Below are 21414 nucleotides of genomic sequence, written 5' to 3' on the forward strand. Positions count from 1 at the left end.
TTAATTTAAATGCAAATTCTATCAGATACTCAAAGAAAAAACAATGCCAATATTACATGAGCAATATCAAAAATAAGTAATCCTATTAAAATTATTGCTATTACATAGTCTTCATACCTACACCAGGGAAAGACAAAGGAATGAAAAGAAAATTTAAGACTACCCTATCCCTAATGAATACAAATGCAACAGTATTGAGTGAAACATTACCAAAAGAAAACAACATACATTCAAATGTTTCAAAGAGTTTCCAGGGGGCAGCTGGGTGGCTCAGTGAATTCAGAGTCAGACCTAGAGATAGGAGGTCCTACATTCAAATCTGGCCTCAGACACTTCCCAGCTGTGTGACCCTAGGCAAGTCACTTGACCCCCATTGCCTAGCCCTTACCACTCTTCTGCCTTGGAGTCAACACAGTATTGACTCCAAGGCAGAAGGTGAGGGTTTTAAAAAAATAAAAAATTTAAAAAAAGAGTTTCCACTGATACTGGAATATATTAAGTCTAGGAATGGGAGGTTGGTTCAAGAAAACTATAAAACTATAAAAATAATACCACAGATTAACAACAAAAATAAAAATCTTATAACAATATATGCACTAAACACTTTCACAGAAAATGGCATATATTTAACAAACATATAATATCCTAAGGAGGAATAGATGTTTCCTTGATATGGTAAAGAGTATTTAGCTAAGACCAAGAACCAACAATATAGAGAGAGAGGAGAAACTTTAAAGGTCTGTCCAATGAAATTAGGGGTAAAATAAGGACATCTATTACCACCATTAATGTTAGAAATAATTCCAGAAATGCTTGCAAGACACAGTTCACACCATGTCTGGCATATAGTAGGTACTTAATTAATGTTTGTTGATTTATTTTTTGATTGATGAAACCAAGGTCAGAGTGAAGAACCAGCTCCTATGCCCTTCCCTGACACCCTGGCCCCTAGACTCCCTTCAGGCAAGTCACCAAAACCTGTATTCCCCTTCCCTGACCCCCTAGAGCCCCTGTAGTCAAGTTACTGAAGAACCAGTGACTATACCCTGGAATGTGCTAGGAACTGATAAGGACCCCAGCCCCAGGAGTTCCTGTTCACTCCCCCTAGCCCAGGAATTCCTCTGCACTCTCTCTACCACAAAAGTGTATAATAAGCCTGCAAGTCCCAGACTCGGGGCCAGCCATTTTTAGTGTTGAGCCCCAAGCTGCAGTTTGGTTAATAAAACTGCCTTCTGTGTGTTATGTTGTTGGTTATCATTTAATGTGAACCTCAAAATTTCTCAGACTTATGAATGTTAGGGGTTTCCCCCATTGGGGAATCTTCTACTTTAAAAAATTCCCTAGCAGATAGTGAGAATTCTACTTGAATGTGAGGGCTCCTTGCTTTGGGAATATCCCTACTCCACCCTACTTAGGACTGCTTTAGGACAGAGAGCTCCTTGAGAACAATGAAAACTACTTTGATCCATGCTTATGGAAGGGACAGGAAGTTCTTTGAGTCATGACTGTTTTAGAATTGATACAGTGGGATACTAAGTACCTATAAAGGTGGGGCAACTTGTAAACTACTTAAACCTAAAAGGGTGATAACTTATTCAGAGGTTTTTTCTAATGAAATTTGTCGACACAGCAGCATTTTTTTCCTGACTTACTAAAGAGATTAAAACTACTCAGCTGTGAATTCAAAATGGGCGGTCCTTTAGAAACATCTACAGTGATTGGTAGATGTAAGGACTTAGGGGAGGTGGCATAGGAGATTTTGCCCGTAAAAATAAGAGCTCAGAGAAGAGCTGGATCTGATTCTGAGGGAGCTCATTTTGAGAAGACTCATTCTGAGGACCTCAATTTCTGACTCTCATTCTGAAGGAGAGCTCCTTGAGGAGCTCCTCTGAGGGGCTCTGTCCCTCTGCGGTAGGAGCTCTGGAGGCTCTTGGGAGAGGCCCTTTGAAACAATCTCTGGCTGGAAGACTCTTTGAGGAAGGACACTGGCCTGGTGTCATTAGAATTCCTTACTTAGACAGATCTTATGGTGAGTTATAAAAAACTGACTCATTTCTCTTTTAAGACTCAGGTCTAGGCCATATTGGCTTGAGGCTCTTCATACTTATTCCTTTCTTACTCTCTCTCTCTCTTTCTTTGATTACTCATTCTATTGTTAATTAAAATCTCTATAAAACCCAATTGACTTGGGTATTTGAATAATTGGGAATATTTCCGTGGCGACCACCTTATATTTGGTTTTAAACCCAAGACACTGTAGTGAAACATATTTCTGTGGTCAAATTTACTCACCCTCTCTTATATCTATCACAATTTATATCTTCCACTATTTTAATCACTATAGTTTAAGACCTCAACCATTTCAAATCTCACATTAATCTTTGGAATCATAACTGGGTACTTCAAGAGCAGCCCTGGATCAATCTGCTAATTTCATGGGTCTCCCAACAGAACATTTGGGGTACAGGAGTCATGACTGGGAATGTACGCTTGAGTTTCCAGGACACTTATAATCAAGAAACAGCAAATGAACACTAAGGTAATTATTAAATCTGCCATTTGTCCAGGCTGGGCTAACATGGGATACAGTCCTTCTGACAGACTTTGAAGAACTTGAAAAATTCTAATTTCAATTGACAAATATTTAGTAGCTTTTGGTTCTGTGCTAGACAGTGTACTGGGCCCTCAACATACAAAAAAAATAAAAGAAATGAAAATGAGGTCTTGCCCTCAAGGATCTTACATTCTATGAGAAGACAGAGCACCTAAGAGGAAAAATATATACATGGTTATTCTAACATCTAAGAAGGACCAGGGAAAGCTCACTGTAAGAGTTGCCACATGAACTGGGTCTTGAAGGAAGCTGAGGATTCTACAAGGCAGAGGAGGAGGGGAAGTGGGAATGTTTTTCAGGAATTTTGGAAATGCCATGCAAAGACACCAACTTAGAAGATAGAATGTCAAATTTAGGGAAAACAAGGAGGATGATGTATCTGTATTCTGGTTTTGTAGAAATATGCAAGAAAAAGCAATTACCCCATGCAATGGTGGAAAAGGGAATACCCAGAGGTGGTTTTTAGATACTCTAGCCCAAGAATTCACTCTCAGCAGCAGCCTGCCTGGCCTTCCTGCTCTGCCAGTCAGTAGACTACTACCCCTCCCTTTCCTCTCTCTACCTATCCAGTGCTCTTATCTAATGGAAATGAAATATTTGAGGAATAGAAGTAGAGACCCAGATGGTTCCTACTGTTGGTTTGGAGAATGATGATGGAACAAGAGAGGTGATTGGAGAAAATGTGGTTACTGAAGTAACTGAGAATAAAATCATCATGAATTAAAGTCATCCATCATGAAGGAAATTGAAGGGTAGGGAAAACTGCTAGGTTCTCTGAGGTACTGTAGAAATAAATCTCTTTTGCTTGTTAGCCTGAATTTTGTACTCAGTCCTGAGCCATGAATATAGAAGGAAGAGAGAAAGTTTCTTCCCTGACTAATTTCATTCCCTTGTGCTTTTTCCCTCCTTCCCAAAGTCCAAGGTGAAATGGGTGATTGTTTTCCTTCTATTTAGGGAGAAATAAAAAAATGAATACTTACTGCTTATGGTCCCAGAATGTTTATCATTATAACCTGTGGAGAAAAGAGACAGACAGACAGACAGACAGACAGAGACAGAGAAAGAAATAGGAGAAGCAATTGATGAGGAGTTTGGGGGAGCACTGGAGCATCACTAGGAGTAGACGGTGCCTAGACTCAGCACCAGGTCTCACTTCATGGTCTCTCTATTTTAGTTTAGTCTTATCCTACATTTCAAGTCATTAAAACTGACAGGAAGAGTAGAAACTACAGAAATCAAATTGGCTCTGTAGAGGGGTGATGGTCTTTACCCTATTTTGTGTCACATACTCCTTGGGAAGTCTGGCAAAGACTATGGATCCTTTCTCAGAATCACATTCCAAATATATAAAACAAAAATGATACAAAGGAAACCCATTCTATATTAAGATTATCTAATTGTTTTTAAATAACTTCATGGACTGGCAGGGATGAGGTGCAATGGATAGAAAGCCAAGACTGGAGATGAGAGGTCTTAGGTTCAAACCTGGTTTGATACTTCCCAGTGGTGTGACTTTAGGCAAATCACATAACCCCAGTTGCCTAGCACTTACTGCTCTTCTGCTTTAAAATGAAATCCAAGACAGAAGGTAATTGTTTAAATGAGTCCCTGGAACCCAGGTTGTGAATTTCTACATCACAGAAAGTGTAAATTTGGCCAATTGACCATTTCTTGAGAAGGGAAGGAGTCAGGGAAATAGAAATGCATGTCTAAAATGAGGCTGCTCACCAATGAGGAAGAGGCTGTCGCTGTTCAGGGTGTAGGGGCCGAGCCTGATGATGCCATAGGTCTGGTTGCTCAGCTCCAAGTAAACCTTCACGTGGTACAGGACAGGCCTGCTGGGGTCTTTATAATGGGCACACACAACATCCACTCCAGTGGCTTCCCCATCCTTCACAGGCCTAGGGGAAGACATTGATAGGGAGCCTGAAAACTCCTGGGAAGGATGCTTTTAGACAAGATCGAGTTAGTTACCCCAAGAATGAGTTATCAGTGCTTCCAGTAAACTCTTTTCTTTCCATAACTGTATGTTCTATGTACTAATGCTGTTTCCTTGGGAGAGTCAGTATTGTAATGTTCCAACATTGTTTTGGAACAGAGTAAGAGGAAAAGAGATTCTTCATGTCTGGGAAAAGACCAAGTAGGTGTTGGGGAAGTGGAGAGAATTAGGCAGTGTTTTATAATACTTTAAAGATAATAAAGGAAATGGCACAGTAGATGGTATGCTGGAATCTGGAATACTGAGGTTCTTCTTGTATGGTTTAGTGGGCAGAGTTGGACTTGGAATCAAGAGGTTGGTGTTTAAATCCATCTCACTAGATTCATTAGTGATGGTTCCACAAATATTTAATCTCTAGTCTTTAAAACAGGGATAAAATTAGAATCTGCCTCACAGGGTGGTTATTTAGGAAGAAATGAGATCATATGTGCATGCTTTGCAGACTTTAAAGCATTTTATATGATCTCCCAAAAGCTTTAATACCTTCAAATCACACTAAGACTTTGGGGATGCCTTGCATGAATGCCTTATTAATTGATTTGGGACTTACCCGGTCACCTAATGAAGTAAGGAATCAAAGTGTCTATTTTTATAGATGAGGAAATAAGCTCAGAGAAGTAAATGGCCTGCCCAATAGAATTAATAGCTACTATTAGGGTGGGATTTCAACCCAAACTCCCCTGACTCCAAGTCAAGACCTTACTCCACTTTATAAGAATGTTTACCAAAAATACCAGAAGAGGAAATGAATTTGAATTTCTAAAATCAGAGCTTTAATTCTTGTTTCTGTCATATCTTTGGGCCTTCAGTTTTGTTTCCCTTAAGATGAAGAAGTTGAACTTGAGTTTCTGTCCAGCTCTATTGTATCTTTCATCTATAAAAGAAAGTGGGGGAGGGGTTGGCCTTGTTGGGCTCTCAGTTCTCTTCCAATAATCATCTCCAGCTTAAGGTCAAGCAGGGGCATCTAATGCTCCTCAAGGATCTGATAGTGTAGTGGATAGAGCACCAAGCCTGGAGTCAAAAAGACCCAGGTTCAAATCTGGTCTTAGACATTTACAACTTTGTGACCCTGGACCAACCCCTTAAGTTCTGTTTGACTCATTTTCTTCAACTGTCAAATGAGCATGTTGATAAAAGGGTATGATCTGTTCCACAGGGTTGTCAGGATCAAATGAGATCATGTTTGTAAAGTGCTTAGCACAATTCCTGATACATGGTAAATGCTCATTCCTTTCCTCTTCCCTTCCAAGATATGTAGTAACATGCATGGATCAATTCCTTGGGAATCCAGCTTAGGAGGTGAGGAAGCAAAAAAGGGCAGAACCAAGCCAGCCCCAGTGGAGATAAGCAGGGACTCTGGACCTTTGGGGTCCAGTCTTTCCAGGGGCTCTCACCTCAGTGAGGTCAGCACTCACCTAGTATAGCTAGAAGCCAGGCTACTGTTCTTGAACAAGCCTCTGAGCTGGAAGACAGAAGAGGGAAAGGGGTGAGTAAATAAATGCATAGAACAGAACAGGATCCCCATCCCTAAGGGCTGAGAAAGGCAACCTCTGACTAGATAGAGGGAGAGACTCACTAGGTGATGGAGGATTCTCTCTGTAGAGCTGAATTTCTCTGAGTATGGCTGTTCCATATCTTCTGTGTACAGAGTGTTGTTTATGGTGAAATTCATAGTAAAAGTTTCCAGTCTTGGTCTCCCACTTGCTATAAGGGAAGGATGAAAAAATCCACACATCTGATCTCTGGGCACACACCTTAACAAAGTAAACACCACTATCCCGTCCATGTCCTGGACCCAAACTTTAACTACTGTCCTTGACTCTTCCCTTTCTCTCACCCCTCTCTGTCAATTGCTTGCCTTGACTCAGTGATTCTATACTCATATCATCTCTCTCATCTGTCCCCTTCTCCCCACTTTATGTGGCTACCACTCTAATCCAACAACCAATACCTACTGTTGCTTGGACTCTTGTTACAACCTAACTGATCTACCAGCTTCCACACTCACCACCATTTCCCATCCACCTTCCACCCAGCTACTGAGATTAAATTGGTGCTGGACCACATTTTATTGATCTTAACTATTTAGCTACCATGCTACCTAAGTACCCCACCCTAATCCTCTTTCCCAGATCAGTGTCTAATACAGTCAGAAGCTAATCATTTGAAATGGAAAACAAAAAAAAACAAGGACTGCCAAACTGTGAATAAAGAGTTTGGAGAAAACATTCTAGGGCCACATTTTCTAAAAGGCATTTGGAGCCCTTGATGAAAAATGCTATGCACAACAAAAAAGAAATTACTGGAGTCTGGTTGCAGAGCAAATAATGCCATCTTCATTTCCTTCAAGTGTTTTTTATTCTTTATCTGACAAGTTTCTTCTGTCATAGCATGAGCAATATGGAAATACGTATTACATGAAAACAGTTGTAGAACCTCTATGAGACTATTTAGTGCCTCCTGGAGGTGGGGAAAAGGAAAGAGAAAGAAAGTCTGAATGCTAAAATATCAGAAAACAATTGTCAAAAATTGTTTCTATACAGGTGGGTCCAATAAAGCAGAGTAGAACAGAGAAGCTCCAATCCAACATGAGAATCATCTCCAACTGATATCAAAATATCACCACAAAATGAATACAGGAGCCAAAGAACCAATAAGGAGACAGGACCAAAAAACTTCCAAGAAAAGCAAAACCTCAAAGGTAGGCAGAGAATATCTGGGACCCTGGGGTGAGAGGATACCTCATTTGGCAAGATTATAGCAAGGAGTGAAGAGCAATTCAGAGGCAAGCTACACATCTCCACCTCACATCTGCTGTCCCAGGTTCAGAACCTAAGATCAAGCGAACATTCAGACCCTGATATCCTGCCTGGGGCAAACAGTGGTCCTAGCCAACTCATGCCCTTGAAATTTCAAACCTAATTAGTCTGGAGTCTCATCCCAGGGAAATATGGGCTGAAATGGGCTCAAAATTGTGTTGACCCAGAATGAAGCCAGGAGTACAAGTATAGGTTTCAGTTTAGGGCATAGTTCACAGTTTTGAGGTGGCTGATCTTTTTGCCTAAAACTCAGGGAAATGCTCCATGACAGGGCAATCAAGGGTGTGCCTGATTGGATCAAGTACAAAATGAGACCAAACACTTGAGACTAAACCTAGGGCTGGAATTTGATCAGACTGCAAAAGCTTACACCTAAGCCTAAGGCAACCTATCAGCATCTCAAGGGTCAATTGGATCAGCAGGGTGGAGGGGGCTCTCAGAGCTCTCAGCACATGAGCTATCACACCATCCTCCAAGAAATGAAATTGTCCAAAACCCAGAAAATAAACTGAGAATATCATGAAGGAAGGACTGAAGTTTAAGAGGGCACCTCAACTTCCCAAAAAATAGAGCCTATTTATAGATAGGGAAAATGAGAAAATCAGCAAAAAAGCACCCAACTCTAAAGAGTTTTTATAGAGACAAAGAGCAAGGTACAGACACAGAAGGGGACAGTGAAAGTAAAGCAAACATACCTAACATCCAAAGGAAAACAATGGATTGAGCACATTCTGGAAGAGCTCGAAAAAGACTTCCCAAAAACTTTAAAAAGCAAAGGAAATGTGGTAAAGAGAAATGAAAGCAATGCAAGAAAATATTTAAAAAGGAGACCCAAAAGTTGCTGAAGGAAAATCAGGCCATAAAGTTAGAATTCAGAAACTAGAAATGAATGATTTCATGAGAAATCAAGAAAAAATAAAGCAGAATCAAAGGAATAAAAAAAAAGAAACAGGAAAACATGAAGCTTCTTATTGAAAAATCAAATGATTTAGAAAATTTATGAGGAGCTAAATCAATTATACAAAAAGTCAAGCCATTCTTCAATTGACAAATGGTCAAGAGATATGAATAGACAGATTTCAGATAAATAAATCAAAACTATCAATAAGTATATTAAAAGTGTTCTAAAACCCTCACAATTAAAGAAATGCACAAAACAACACTGAAGTAACACATTGCACTGAACAGGCTGGCCAATATGACAGTAAAGGAAAATAATAAGTGTTGGAGGGGGTGTGGCAAAATTGGGATGGTAATGCACTGCTGATGGAGTTGTGAATTGATCCAACCATTCTGGAAGGTAATTTGAAACTATGCCCAAAGAGCTTTAAAAAAATGCATACCCTGTGATATAGAAATACCACTACTGGGTTGGTACCCTAAAGAGATAAAAATTAAAAATGTTTGTGCAAAAGTATTCATTGTTGTGTTCTTTGTGACAAAAATTGGAAAATGTAGGGGGTCATCCTTCAATTGGGGAATGGCTGAACAAACTGTGGTATATTATTGTGATAGAATACTACTTATGCTGTAAGGAATGATGAACTGGAGGATTTCTATATCAACTGGAAGAACCTCCAGGAACTTATGAAGAGTGAAATGAGCAGAACCAAGAGAACATTATACACAGAAAGTGAAACATTATGGAACAATCCAATGTAATGGATTTTGCTAATACAAGACAATCCCAATGCCCTCTGCATCAAGAGAAAGAAGTGTGGCAATAGAAACACAGAAGAAAAACAAATGACTAATTATTTGTTTATATGGATATGTGATTGTGGTTTGGGGTTTTATTCTATTACTCTATTGCAAAAATGAATAATATGGAAGTGTTTATCAATGATAACATCTATATAACCTAGTGGAAGTGCTTATTGGATCTGGGATGGGGAAGGAAGAGGGGAGGAAAGAAAATGAAATATCTAAACATGGGAAACATTGTTTAAATAAAATAAATTTGAAAATTGAAATTTTTTTCTACCTATAAGTAAAAAAGATAATTTTTTAAAAATTAAAGTTTATGGCAAGAACTAGGTATTGACTAGTATCTCACACCCTATATCAAGATATAGTCAAAATGGGTATATAATTTAGATATGAGTGATACCATAACTAAATTAGGGAAATCAAATAGTTTACCTTCAAGATCTCCAAAGGAAAAGGGTAGAATTTATGACTAAACAATAAACAGAGAGCATAATCGGATATAAAATAAATAATTTTCAATTGAATTTTTAAAAGCTTTTGTACAAACAAAACTAATGGAACCAAGATTAAAGGGGAACTACAAACTGGGGGAAATTTTTTATAACACATTTCTGTGATAAAGGTCTCATTTCTCAAATTTATAAGAAAACAAGTAATTCCCCAATTTGGCAAATGGTCAAAGGATGTGAAAAAGCAATTTTCAGGTGTAGAAATCAAAGCGATCACTAATCATCTGGGAAAATGTTCTAAATTACTTTAGATTTCAGAAATGCAAGTTAAAACAATCCCAAGGTACCACGTCACACCTATCAAATTGGTCCAGGTGACATTAAAAGACAGTGATAAATTTTGGAGAGTATATGGCAAAATTAGGACACTAATGCATTGTTGTTGGGGTTTCTGAAGTGAGTCAACCATTCTGGAGAGCAATTTGGAAGGAGGCCCTAAGAGCTATAAAATTGGTGCATAGTCCTTAATCCCATAATACCACTACTGGGTCTGTATCTAAACAAGATAATAAAAAGTACAAAAAAAAATTTGTACAAAAAAAGATATTTATAGTTGCTCTTTGTATGGTGGTAAAGAATTGGAAATTGAGGAAATATCTTTCAATTGTGAAGTGGCTAAATGGGTATATGGTGGTAATGGCGTATTATTATGCTATAAGAAATGATATATAGCATAATTTCAGAAAAATAATGGAAGATCTTTATGAACTGATGCAGAGTGAAATCAGCAGAACAAGGAGAATATTGTACACAGTAACAGAAATATTCTAAGGTGATCAACTGTGAAAGACTAAGCTACTCTCAGAAAGACAGCAATCTGGGACAGGTTTGAAGGACTTTGGATAAGGATTATTTTCCACCTCTACAGAAAGCAATATGGGATTCAGTTGCAAATCAAAGCATACTCATTTTCACATTTGTTTATGAACAGTTTTATTTTACGGTTCTGGTTTTATATGAATGTTCTCTTAGTATAATGAACAATACAGACATATGTTTTATATGATAATACATGTATAATCTATTTCAAATTACTTACATCTCCTCCAAGAGGCAGGACAACAGAAGGGAAGGGGAGAGACAATTTTGAAATTATAATTTCAGAAATTGTATATTGAAAATTGTTACTAGATGTAATTGGGAAAATATAATATCTTTGACTTAAATTAGTATTTTATTAAAGTCAAAGTTTTAAAAGACAAAAAGCAACAATCAGAGGCTATTAAGCTACATGACCTGATTTCTTAGCAATGCTGAATGACATACAGCTTCTCTAATAGCATAGGTGATTTTCTATTGGAAATAGATACCTGAACACGCCTTGTTCAGATTGGCTTACTACCAATAAGTTAATTCAAAGAGGAAAAGCAGTCACAGATGAATAAAAGGATGCTCATGGGATGTTATGGTACATGGGACACATTTCCCTTCCTTGAAGTTTCTTGTCCAGAAAATGGCTTGATGGTCTGCCCCCATTCCTCACATAAGATCATCTAGAGGTATTTGTCTCCTCATCCTCATCTCTAACCACACCTACAGCTCCAAACTTGACCTCCTCCACCAAGTTGATGGGCTTCCAGGAGCTATGTGGAGACAATGACATCAGAAAGGTCCAGTTTTCCAGTTCTGACCACTGAATAATTCCAGGATCTCCTGGCTACAGGAGTTCTTGGAAAAACTCAGAGGACATAGCATAGCAGGACCATGTCAAAGGAATCACAGAGCTAATGTGTAGGAACCAATCCATAATCTAGGGACCATGAAGCATCCCTGGATGGAAAACAATGCCTCAGAAAGGATAAGACTTAGAGGTAAATCCCTGGGATTTGGCACTAAAAGAGTGGGCCCAAGTGTGATTCATCATCAAAGGTCCAAGTGAATTATTATGCAAAGGTAAGGAAGAAGGTCATGGAAACTTATGAGAAAGGGAAGTTCCTACAACTATTATCCTCTTTTGCAGATGAGGAAGTCAAGGCTCACAGAGATGTGAGAAGTGACTTGCCCATATCTGCATCATTCACCATACCCAAAGTTCATTGCTCTAGAGCAGAGCCTTTGGGTCTGTCTCCATTCCTGTCAATTGACACTAGGACCTCTGTGGCTTGGACCATAGAAGTAACTAAATGACAAAGTGGAGAGAGTGCTGAGTCTGGAGTCAGGAAGACCCCAGTTCAAGTCTAATCTAAGACCTTATTAGCCATATGATCCTGGGAAGGTCAATCAGTCAGTCATTGCTTGCCACTGTTTTCCTCATCTGAAAAATGGGGCTAACTATAACACCAAACTCTTAGGTTTGTTATATGATTTAAATGAAATATTTCTAAAAAATGCTTAGTCATGATGCCTGTCATATAGTAGGTGCTACATTATGCTTAATCCCTTCCCCTTCTCTTTTCCATAGGAAAACAAAACACTTGGTAGGTCTAAGAGATAAGTTTTGAAGACAATTTTTTCTAATAAACTAGATTTCACCAATGTACCCATTAGATCAAAGCAATCAATCAATCACCATTGATTAAGTGATTATTGTGTTTTCAGCCCTGTCCTAAATACTGAGGATATAAATATAAAAATTTAAAAACAGATTCTCTACCCTTGGAGAGTTCATAGAAGGAACCTTCCCTGAAGTGGAAAGAGCCTTAGCCATTCAGTGGGAGGTGCTAGGCCTGAACTCTCTTCTTGACCTTGAAGTACTACATAATAGAGTGGAAAGAACAATGACTCTGGAAGAAGACATCCTAGATTCAAATCTCACCTCTGATTCTTTCTACTTTTGTGTCCTGGAGCATGCCACTTAACCTATCTGGGCCTCAGTTTTCCCCTATATAAGAGGATGGGTACAGCTAGATGGCCATTGAGCATCCCTTCCAGTCATATCCAATTACCCTGAGCTAATTACTTTACTTCTCTAGGCCTCAGTCTCCATATCTGTAAAATGAGAGGCTATACACAATACCTGATACTTCTTAAGGTTCTTTCCAACTTCATGCCTAAGATTTATTATTTAAAGACCTTAGCAGTGGGAACCTCACTCCTACCTCTAAAACTCCTCTTCTCCAGGCTGTACATAGAAAAGAATCAGAGGTTCAGAAGAGTTCTTGAGGATTGATCTCTAAAATAATTTCATGTTTCCTCTGTAAGACTGGGAAACAAGGCCCTAAAAAGGGTAAACTTCCAACACAGAGACAGAGAGGAGGTACCTTACCTGTGGGAATAATAGTAGACACAGGAGTCAGGGGACTCCTTATCAGTGCTACTGTGAGTCTTGGCGCTCCATGACCTTGGGCTGGTGTGACTGGCCCCACCACAGCATCACCAGCTACAGGAAGAGAGGAGGGGAGAACACAGAGCTCAGTCAAATCCTTATTAGTGGACTCCCAAAGGAAAGAACATTGTTGCTACTAACTGCTGAGACCAAAAATACATGGCTTCTCTGACTTTCTGTCATAGAATGAATAAAAAAAAATTTCCCCTTCAAAGCACTGACTCAGTGATGGACAATCCCTACATAAGTTAGACTGAGTGGAATCAGAATACCCATCAATAAGAAGAGGAGAACCACTTTAGCACAAGGATTGTGAATCTGCCCTTGCAGGGAGATAAAGGAGCCTGGAGAGATGACACTAATTCAACAGATATAGAGCCAAGAAAAAGTCCCTACAGTGGCCCATTGGAAGGCTAAAAAGAGGAAGGACCTAGGAGGAAGACCCTTCTCCTTAGAAAGGCACAAACTGACTCTCCCTGGACAGACACTCCCCATTTCCTCCTAGCCACACCCCAATTCCCTCCCTGGGAAGTTTATTTAGTTGTGCAAACTTCCAGTGTGCTGGCTGGAGGCAGGGTGATAGCTGGAGTTGGTGTTGCCTGTGGGTTTCTCTCAGTCTCTGGAGTCAGGCAGGTTGGCCCTGGGTCCTCCAATGAAGTAGCAGTGTCAAGGGAAGCTGTGCTTGTCCAGGTCATGGGGGGTCTTAAAGCAGGAAAGGAGCCTGGCACTGGGCTCAGAGATTCATGGATGCAATTGTGAGGTTCTCTTCCCAAGGAGGGTCCATCTCCTGTGGTCGAAACCAAATTTGGAAAACTGGCTTCTACTTGTGATGAGGAGCTGACTGACCATGGAGCTAATCTTGACACAGTTTCCACATCTACATCCATACTGTTAAAAGCTGTGCCCCTTGACATTGGAGAATGAAAGGTCACAGCAGGGCCAGTGCCTACTGCTAGGGCATCATTCGCCTCCAGGATAGACATGCTTTGACTGCCAAACACTTGAAGACTCATCCTTGCTGCTGAAGCAGTGACTTCAGAAGTCATTTTGGAAACAAAAGTAAGTGAGCTGGTGCCCATTTCAAATAATGTCTCTGTTGGCAGAGTGGACAGTGCTTGTCCATTGATCAATGGAATCTCAGGACTAGTGGCATGTGTTCCAGTGCCTTCCAAATGAGAGAACAAGGTGGGAGAGTCTCTGATGGCCTCTGTTCCTGAAATGGTGCCTATGGAAGACTGGCTCTCACCCAATCCTGAGCTCAGAGTGGAAGCTGTTATGGTCATTGCTCTAGTCACCTCAATTGCAGTAGAAGAAAATGGGAATCCTGCATCACTCTTCTGGGAGACTTCAGTGATGATTAGTGGACTTTGTACTTCAGACAGCTCAGGCTGGTTAACAGCATCCAGACCTAAACCCAATCCAGTAATGAAAAGAAGTCTCTGTGATCACTGTTGGCCACAGAGAGGAAGGGCTTGTTCCTCTGGGAGTCATAGCCTCAGAAGCATTTGGAATATCTTCTCGATTTGTAGGAAAGGGAATGGATGAGCTTTTTTCAGCTCCTTTATTGATCCTTGAAGTAGCTACCGTGCCACCTTCTACCTCACACCTAGCAGATTGGCTAAGCAAAGGAAAGTAATGAATGCAGGAGGGGGTGTTGCAAAATTGGGACATTAATGCATTGCTGGTGGAGTTGTGAATTGATCCAAACATTCCAGAGGGCAATTTGGAACTATGCCCAAAGGGTGCTAAAAGACTGTCTATCCTTTGATCTAGCCATAGCACTGCTGGGGTTGTACCCCAAAGAGATAATAAGGAAAAAGACATATACAAAAATATTTATAGCTGCGCTTTATGTGGTAGCCAACAATTAGAAAATGAGGGGAAGCCCTTCAATTGGGGAACGGCTGAACAAATTGTGGTATATGTTGGTGATGGAATACTATTGTGCTCAAAGGAATAATAATAACGTGGAAGAATTCCATGGGAACTGGAACAACCTCCAGGAATTGATGCAGAGCGAAGGGAGCAGAACCAGGAGAACTCTATCTCTTTTTTCTGTCTCTCCCTCTTTCCCTGCTGAGTTGAATGCAAAGGCACAATTCTGTGTTGGGGTTTCAGGAGATGGGAATAAGTATTCAACCCTCCTTTGTCTATTCAGAGGAGAGTGAAGTTCAAGTGATGCCTGCTCCCCCAACTCCTTCCATATTTGTATATTCTTCTTCTAGAATACTCCAATGATGAGAAATGGGTTCTACCTACTTATTACTTATTTAATAACCAATATTTTTCCTTCCCTTTTCTCACCCAACAGGAAATTGAAAGGGGTTAAATGGTTATAAAGTTGTTAAATTCTTATGGTGCCAAAAAGAATCCTCACACTTTTTTTCTACAAGTGGAATGAGCCATTCATGTACTCCACTATGAAATGATTAAATTTATCCAATTTTGTTAAAATTGGAGTTTTAATGTCATCTTTCTGTGAAGCCATTCCTGCTATTCTCTCAATAATTTTCTTTAATTTCTAGTGATAAAATTGCAAGTAAATTCTATCAAACCTTCAAAGAAAAAATAAATCCCAATATTACATAAACTATTATCAGAAATATGCAATTCTATTGAAACTATTATTATTACAAAGTCTTGATACCTACAAAAGGGAAAGACAAAGGAAAGGAAAGAAAATTCAAGCCTATGCATACTATCCCTTCTGATACAAAAAAATGCTAAATAAAGAATTAGCAAAATAATTACAGTCACATGTTTAAAAGATGTTCCACTCAGGGGCAGCTGGGTAGCTCAGTGAACTGAAGGTCAAGCATAAAGATGGGAGGTAAATAGCATTTAGCTAAGATGAAGAGTCAGCAATATATATAGCAGAGAAATTTTAAGGGTCTGTCCAATGAAATTCTGAGGAGTAAAATTAGGAAATCTATTAACACCATTAATGTTAGAAATAATTCTAGAAATGGAAGCTACAGTAATACTTTGAAGAAATATGTATTTGGGGGGGGGTGATCAGTATTTGCAGATGATATGATGGCCTGCTTAAAGAACCCTACAGAATCAACTAAAATTAATTTAAACAATTAAAATATTCAACTAAGTCTTGAGATATTTTAAAAAACAGAATAATCCACAATTGTTTGTGTTTTACCAACAAATATCAAGCAGGAAGATATAGAAAAACAAAACCCATTCAAAATAACTATAGAATTATAAAATAGTGTGAATCCATACATTACAAAGTAGAATTATGTGAATAAGCTGGAGGCAAGATGGTAGATTAGCAACAGCTACCCAGCTGAAGCCTCCTAATGTTTCCATCCTAACAATATAAAATAACACCTCAGATCAAATTTGGCAGTGGCAGAGCCAGCAAAAGGTCAAAGTGAAGCATCTTTCTTTCCTTAGAAAATTTAAGAATTTAGCAGAAGAAAAATGTGACTCAGTGGGAGTGGGACAGATCTGTCTGTAACACAAAGACAGTGTCAGCTATTGCTAAAGGGGTCAGACATTCTTTGTTTTTATTCTACCTAGATTTCTCTCTGGAGTTGTTGTCACCCTTGTTAGAATACAGGGTCCCTGTGAGAAAGGATTATTACATTCTTTGTCATACCAGACACCTACATGTGCATTTCTCCCATCCTCTCCCATTTTCTGCTTTATATTTTTTTATATTTACATTTATATTTATACTTATGTCCTATCTTCAGCCCCAGAGGATAATAATGATTGAACAAGAGACAGGGTTCAAGAGTGTAATTATTGAAGTAGGGAAGAATGAAAACATTTTTATTGAAAACATTGGCCATTTCTGGGGGCAGAGTCAAGATGGTGGCTTAGAAGCAGCAAAAGGTCAGACCTCTGAAAACCCTTCCTTTACAGATCACAAATTGATTGCTCCTAAGGGACCGAAAATCAAACCTAAAAACAAGACAGAGCCAAGAAATCCTCAAGCTGGATTCAATACAAAAAGTATGCCCCCCAAAAGCCAGAATTCAAGAACACTTGGGTTTAAGGGGAAGGCAGAAGGAAGGTCCCAGGACACCTCCCCACAACCTAGAGCACTAAGCCTCCAGCAGCAGCAGGAACCTCTGGGCGGGCAAAGGCACTTGTCTGGAGAGTGGACTTTGCGGGCAGGGCTATGCCAGGTTCAGAGCATGGAACACAGGCAGTGGAGAAGGAGCTGGAGAGGGATTTCAGAGCTGGCAGCCTGGTCACAGAGGTGGAGACCCTCCATATTGCTCCAAACTTCCAGGAAGTTTTGGCCTCAGAGCACATCCAGGCCAACCCAGCTAAACTTAATCCCATCAAAATTCTTCAGTCGTCAGAGAAGCCCAAGCTCCAACACCCTTCCCCCACAGACTGCATGGAGAGATCATCTATCAAAGTTCCAAGAGGGGAGACTGACAGAAAACCCCAAAACCAAAAAATCAGAGGATCAAGAGCACAGACAAATACTGGGAGTAAAGAAGGGGTAAATATGAGCAAACAGAAAAGGAAGAAATAAATTACAATAGACAGCTTCTATATAGGCAACAAACAAAGAGCAAATGGGAACAGAGGAGGAGCGATCAGAAAATGATAAATCAGAAATCCAAGTGAATTAGATATAGGCTTTGGAAAAACTCAAAATGAAATTCAAAACACAATTAAGAGAGGCTGAAGACAATTAGGAAAAGAACTTAAAAACTAAGATAAGTCATCTGGAAACAGAAAATAGTGTCCTGAAAGCCAAAATCAACCAGCTTGAAAATGAGGCAAAAGAGATGAAATATGAGGCAAAGAAGATGAGAGATGAGGCAAAGAAGATGAGAGATGAGGCACAGAGGATGGAAGATGACCTCCAAAGAAAATCAGACCAGAAGGAGAAGGATGATTAAAAAGCCAGGGATGAATTTCAGTCTTTAAGAACAAATACAACAACTAGAATTAAGTGACCTCACAAGGCAGCAGGACACTATAAAACCAAACCAAAAGTATGAAAAAATTGAGGAAAATGTGAAGCATCTCATTCACAAAACAGAAGATTGAGAAAATCCTTCAGGGAGAGAAAATTTATGAATCATTATCCTTCAGGGAGAGAAAATTTATGAATCATTGGTCTACCAGAAGACCATGACAAAAGAAAAAGACTGAACGTAATACTACAGGAAATTATTGAAGAACAAGAGGGAAAAGTAGAGATTGAAAGAATACACAGATCACCTCCTCTACTTAATCCCCAACTGACAACACCCAAGAATGTTATAGCCAAATTCAAGAACTATCAGACCAAAGAAAAGATATTACAAGTTGCCAAGAAGAAGTCATTCAGATACCATGGAACCACAGTGAGGATAACACAGGATATGGCTGCATCTACACTGAAGGACTGAAAGGCATGGAATATGATATTCTGGACAGCAAGAGAACTAGGTCTACAACCAAGAATCAACTACCCAGCAAAATTGACTATATTCTTACAGGGGAAAGTATGGTTATACAACAAAGTAGAAGAATTCCAAGAATTTGTAAAGAAAAGATCAGACCTCATCAGAAAATTTGGTGTCCAAGCACAGAACTCAAGAGAATCATCAAAATGTAATTAAAAAAGAGAGAAAAAGAACAACAAACCTTTTTTTAAGAGACTCAATAAGTTAAAATGATATATCCCTATAAGAAAAGAGGTCATTGGTAAATCTTAAAAACTATTGTTATCTCCCTGGAAGCTAGAAGAACGACACTTAGAGGGAACAGTGACAAACTGTATAGGATGAAACAGCAAGACATAAATAGGTATATAGATACATGTATGCATAAATACATACACATGTGTGTATATATATACAAATACAGCTAAAAAGAGGTTAATATTAAAAAAATGGGAAAAGAAACAAAAGGGAATAATAAACTTACATGTCACAAAGAAGCTCATGGTGGGAGGAGGGAAAACATCAATACACTGGAAGGGTAAAAAGGTTGGAGATAGGAAATACTCTAATCTTACGTGCATTGAAATTGACCTAAAGAGGGATTGTTATCCAATGCATTGGGCCAGAGAATAGATTCGTGCCCTATGGGGGAGTAGAAGGGCAACAAACAGACTGGTGGTGAGGGAAGCAGTATAAGGGAGAGAGATGTTGAGGGGTATTTTTAAAAAGACAGTAAAAAATAAGGGGGGAATAAAGAGGGAGAGGGTAGAAAGGGAACTAAAATGAGGGTGGGAACTAATGGGACTGATTAAAAAAATCATTGGTGTAGAAGGAAATAGTGAAAGAAGAAAAGGCAGGACTAGGAGTAGAAATCAAAATGCTGCGAAATACACAGCTGGTACTCATAACTCTGAATGAGAATGGAATGAACTCACCCATAAAATGCTGAAAGGAATAGCATGTCCATGGGGACTGGATAAACCTCCAGGAATTGATGCAAAGTGAGAGGAGTAGAACCAGGAAAACATTATACATAGAGACACCGTGTACAATGTACACTGTGGTACAATCAAATGTAATGGACTTCTCCATTAGTGGCAATGCAATGACCCTGAACAACTCAGAGGAACCTTTGAGGAAAACCAGTATCCACATTCAGAGGAAACACTGTGGGTGTAAAAACACCAAAGAAAAACAATTGCTTGAATACATGGGTCAAAGGGATATGGTTGGGGATATAGAATCTAAATGAACATCCTAGTGCAAACAAAAACATGGAAATAGGTTCTGCAAACACCTGCAAATCCTAGTGCAAACAACAACATGGAAATAGGTTCTGATCAAGGACACAAGTAATACTGAATGAAATTGCAAGTTGCCTGCAGGAAAAGGGTGAGTGGAGGGGAGGAAGGGAAATAAAGTGAGTATTGTAACAAAAAAAATTTTTTTAATTGAATTTAAAAAAAAAGAAAAACATTGGCCAACATTACTGAATGAAGATCATGGAGGATGGGCACAAGTATCCCTGAAATGCTTGGAGATGCCTTCTGTGTACCAAGGTTATAAAGACCACAAGGTTTGACTCTAAATATTGAATAAGAAGGGGATAGAGGTAACCTGCTTTCCAAGTCCTGTTGGGTTAATTTTTTAATTTTTTGAACAATTTAGATATGTTTAGAGTAGCAAAATAACCCACATGCCTAGATGAGTAAAGAAGGTCTCTTTATGTTGGCCATTTCTAAAAGTATACCTTATTCTGAACTCCCAAACCCATTTTTCCCCTCTGTCCTATTCCCCTCCTTCCAAAAAAAGTTCAAAATATACTTTTCATTGTAATCTCCCAGAAAATAGAGAAATTAAGAAATGGAAAACTCACTGTTTGTGGAGGGAGTTGGCATCTGGGGGTTATACCCTATAGTTGGGGAGGAGAGAAGAAAAAGAGAAGGAAGAAAGAAATTCAGAGGGAAGGAGAGGAGAGATTAAGGGGAGGGAAGAGAAAAAGAAGGGAAGGAAGAAGTCAGTGAAACAGATATGAAAGGAGGGGAGAGGAGAGGAGAAGAGAACAGAATGGAAGAGAATTGGACAGAAGAGAAGTGAAGACAAGGGGAGAGGGGAAATAGAGAAAAGAGAAGAATAAAAAAGAGAGAAAATATGAAGGAGAAATGAAATGAGAAGGAAAAGTAATGGTTGAGGGAAGAGGAGAGAGATGAGCAGGGAGGGAGGAAGAGAGAGAGAATACACATAAATCTTTCAGTAGGGTATCTGGGCAAACATTGAAGGAAGCATTGGAGAGATGTTCTGGGGCCCACAGGGTTGGTAAAATGGCACTTTATCATTCAAGGAACTTCCTCAATCAAGAGGGAGATTGATGGCATACATCTTTGTTTAAGGAGCCTAAGAAAAATCCAGCCACTTATGATCTTTAGAAGTAAACCCCCATATCTCTATATTTTGTCGCCACTTTGAAGGCCAGCCTACCAGGAGGGATAGAAAAAAATCATGAAGATGAAGGTGGTCTAAAAGGTAAGAATATTTTGGGGCAGGTGGGTTGTTTTCTGGAAATGGAACCACCTAGAGAAATAAAGATATATGTCCCAATTTAGGCTACTCACCATCCACATAGAGGCTTTCCTCATCTAGAATATAACCTCCGAGCCTTGTTATTCCATTAGTCTGTTGACTCAGCTCTTGGTAAATCTTCTTCTTGTCCAAGACAGAGATGGAGAAAAATTCCTGATAAGAACATATAACCTCCACTCCTGTTGCTTTCCCATTATTCATAGACCTAGAAATTGATGATTTAGACAAGAGATATCAAACATGGCCCTTCCTGAAAAATCACCTGAACAAGACTAAAGTGTAGTAGTTCCTCTCTAATTTTAAAGTGTTGATGATGAAATATATAAATATGGATAGTTTTATGAGTCAATATGCAGGAGCCAGGGATGTTGATGTACAATTTAGTGGCCTCTGTTTCCTTTTGAGTTTGACACCAGTGGTTTAATTAATGAAATTTAGTTATTCAGAAAACACACTTGAAAGAAGTGACCCACTTTGAACAATGGTTTGGAGAGAATTGTAGTT

General features: G+C 39.2%; 1 protein-coding gene across 1 annotated transcript in view; it reads right to left on the reverse strand.

Moving 5' to 3' along the window:
• The window catches only part of LOC103102022 (mucin-16-like), a 127549-nt gene that overhangs the window by 63613 nt on the left and 42522 nt on the right, over positions 1-21414 (reverse strand). The window contains exons 4-10 of the mRNA XM_056820605.1: positions 20943-21115; positions 20207-20242; positions 12857-12970; positions 6190-6317; positions 6029-6075; positions 4343-4515; positions 3595-3627 (exon numbers count right to left, since the gene is read on the reverse strand). Of these exons, the coding sequence (XP_056676583.1) occupies positions 3595-3627; positions 4343-4515; positions 6029-6075; positions 6190-6317; positions 12857-12970; positions 20207-20242; positions 20943-21115 (704 nt within the window). The remainder of the gene's footprint in view (positions 1-3594; positions 3628-4342; positions 4516-6028; positions 6076-6189; positions 6318-12856; positions 12971-20206; positions 20243-20942; positions 21116-21414) is intronic.

The sequence above is a fragment of the Monodelphis domestica genome, chromosome 3, assembly GCF_027887165.1.
Source record: "Monodelphis domestica isolate mMonDom1 chromosome 3, mMonDom1.pri, whole genome shotgun sequence".
NCBI lineage: Eukaryota > Metazoa > Chordata > Mammalia > Didelphimorphia > Didelphidae > Monodelphis > Monodelphis domestica.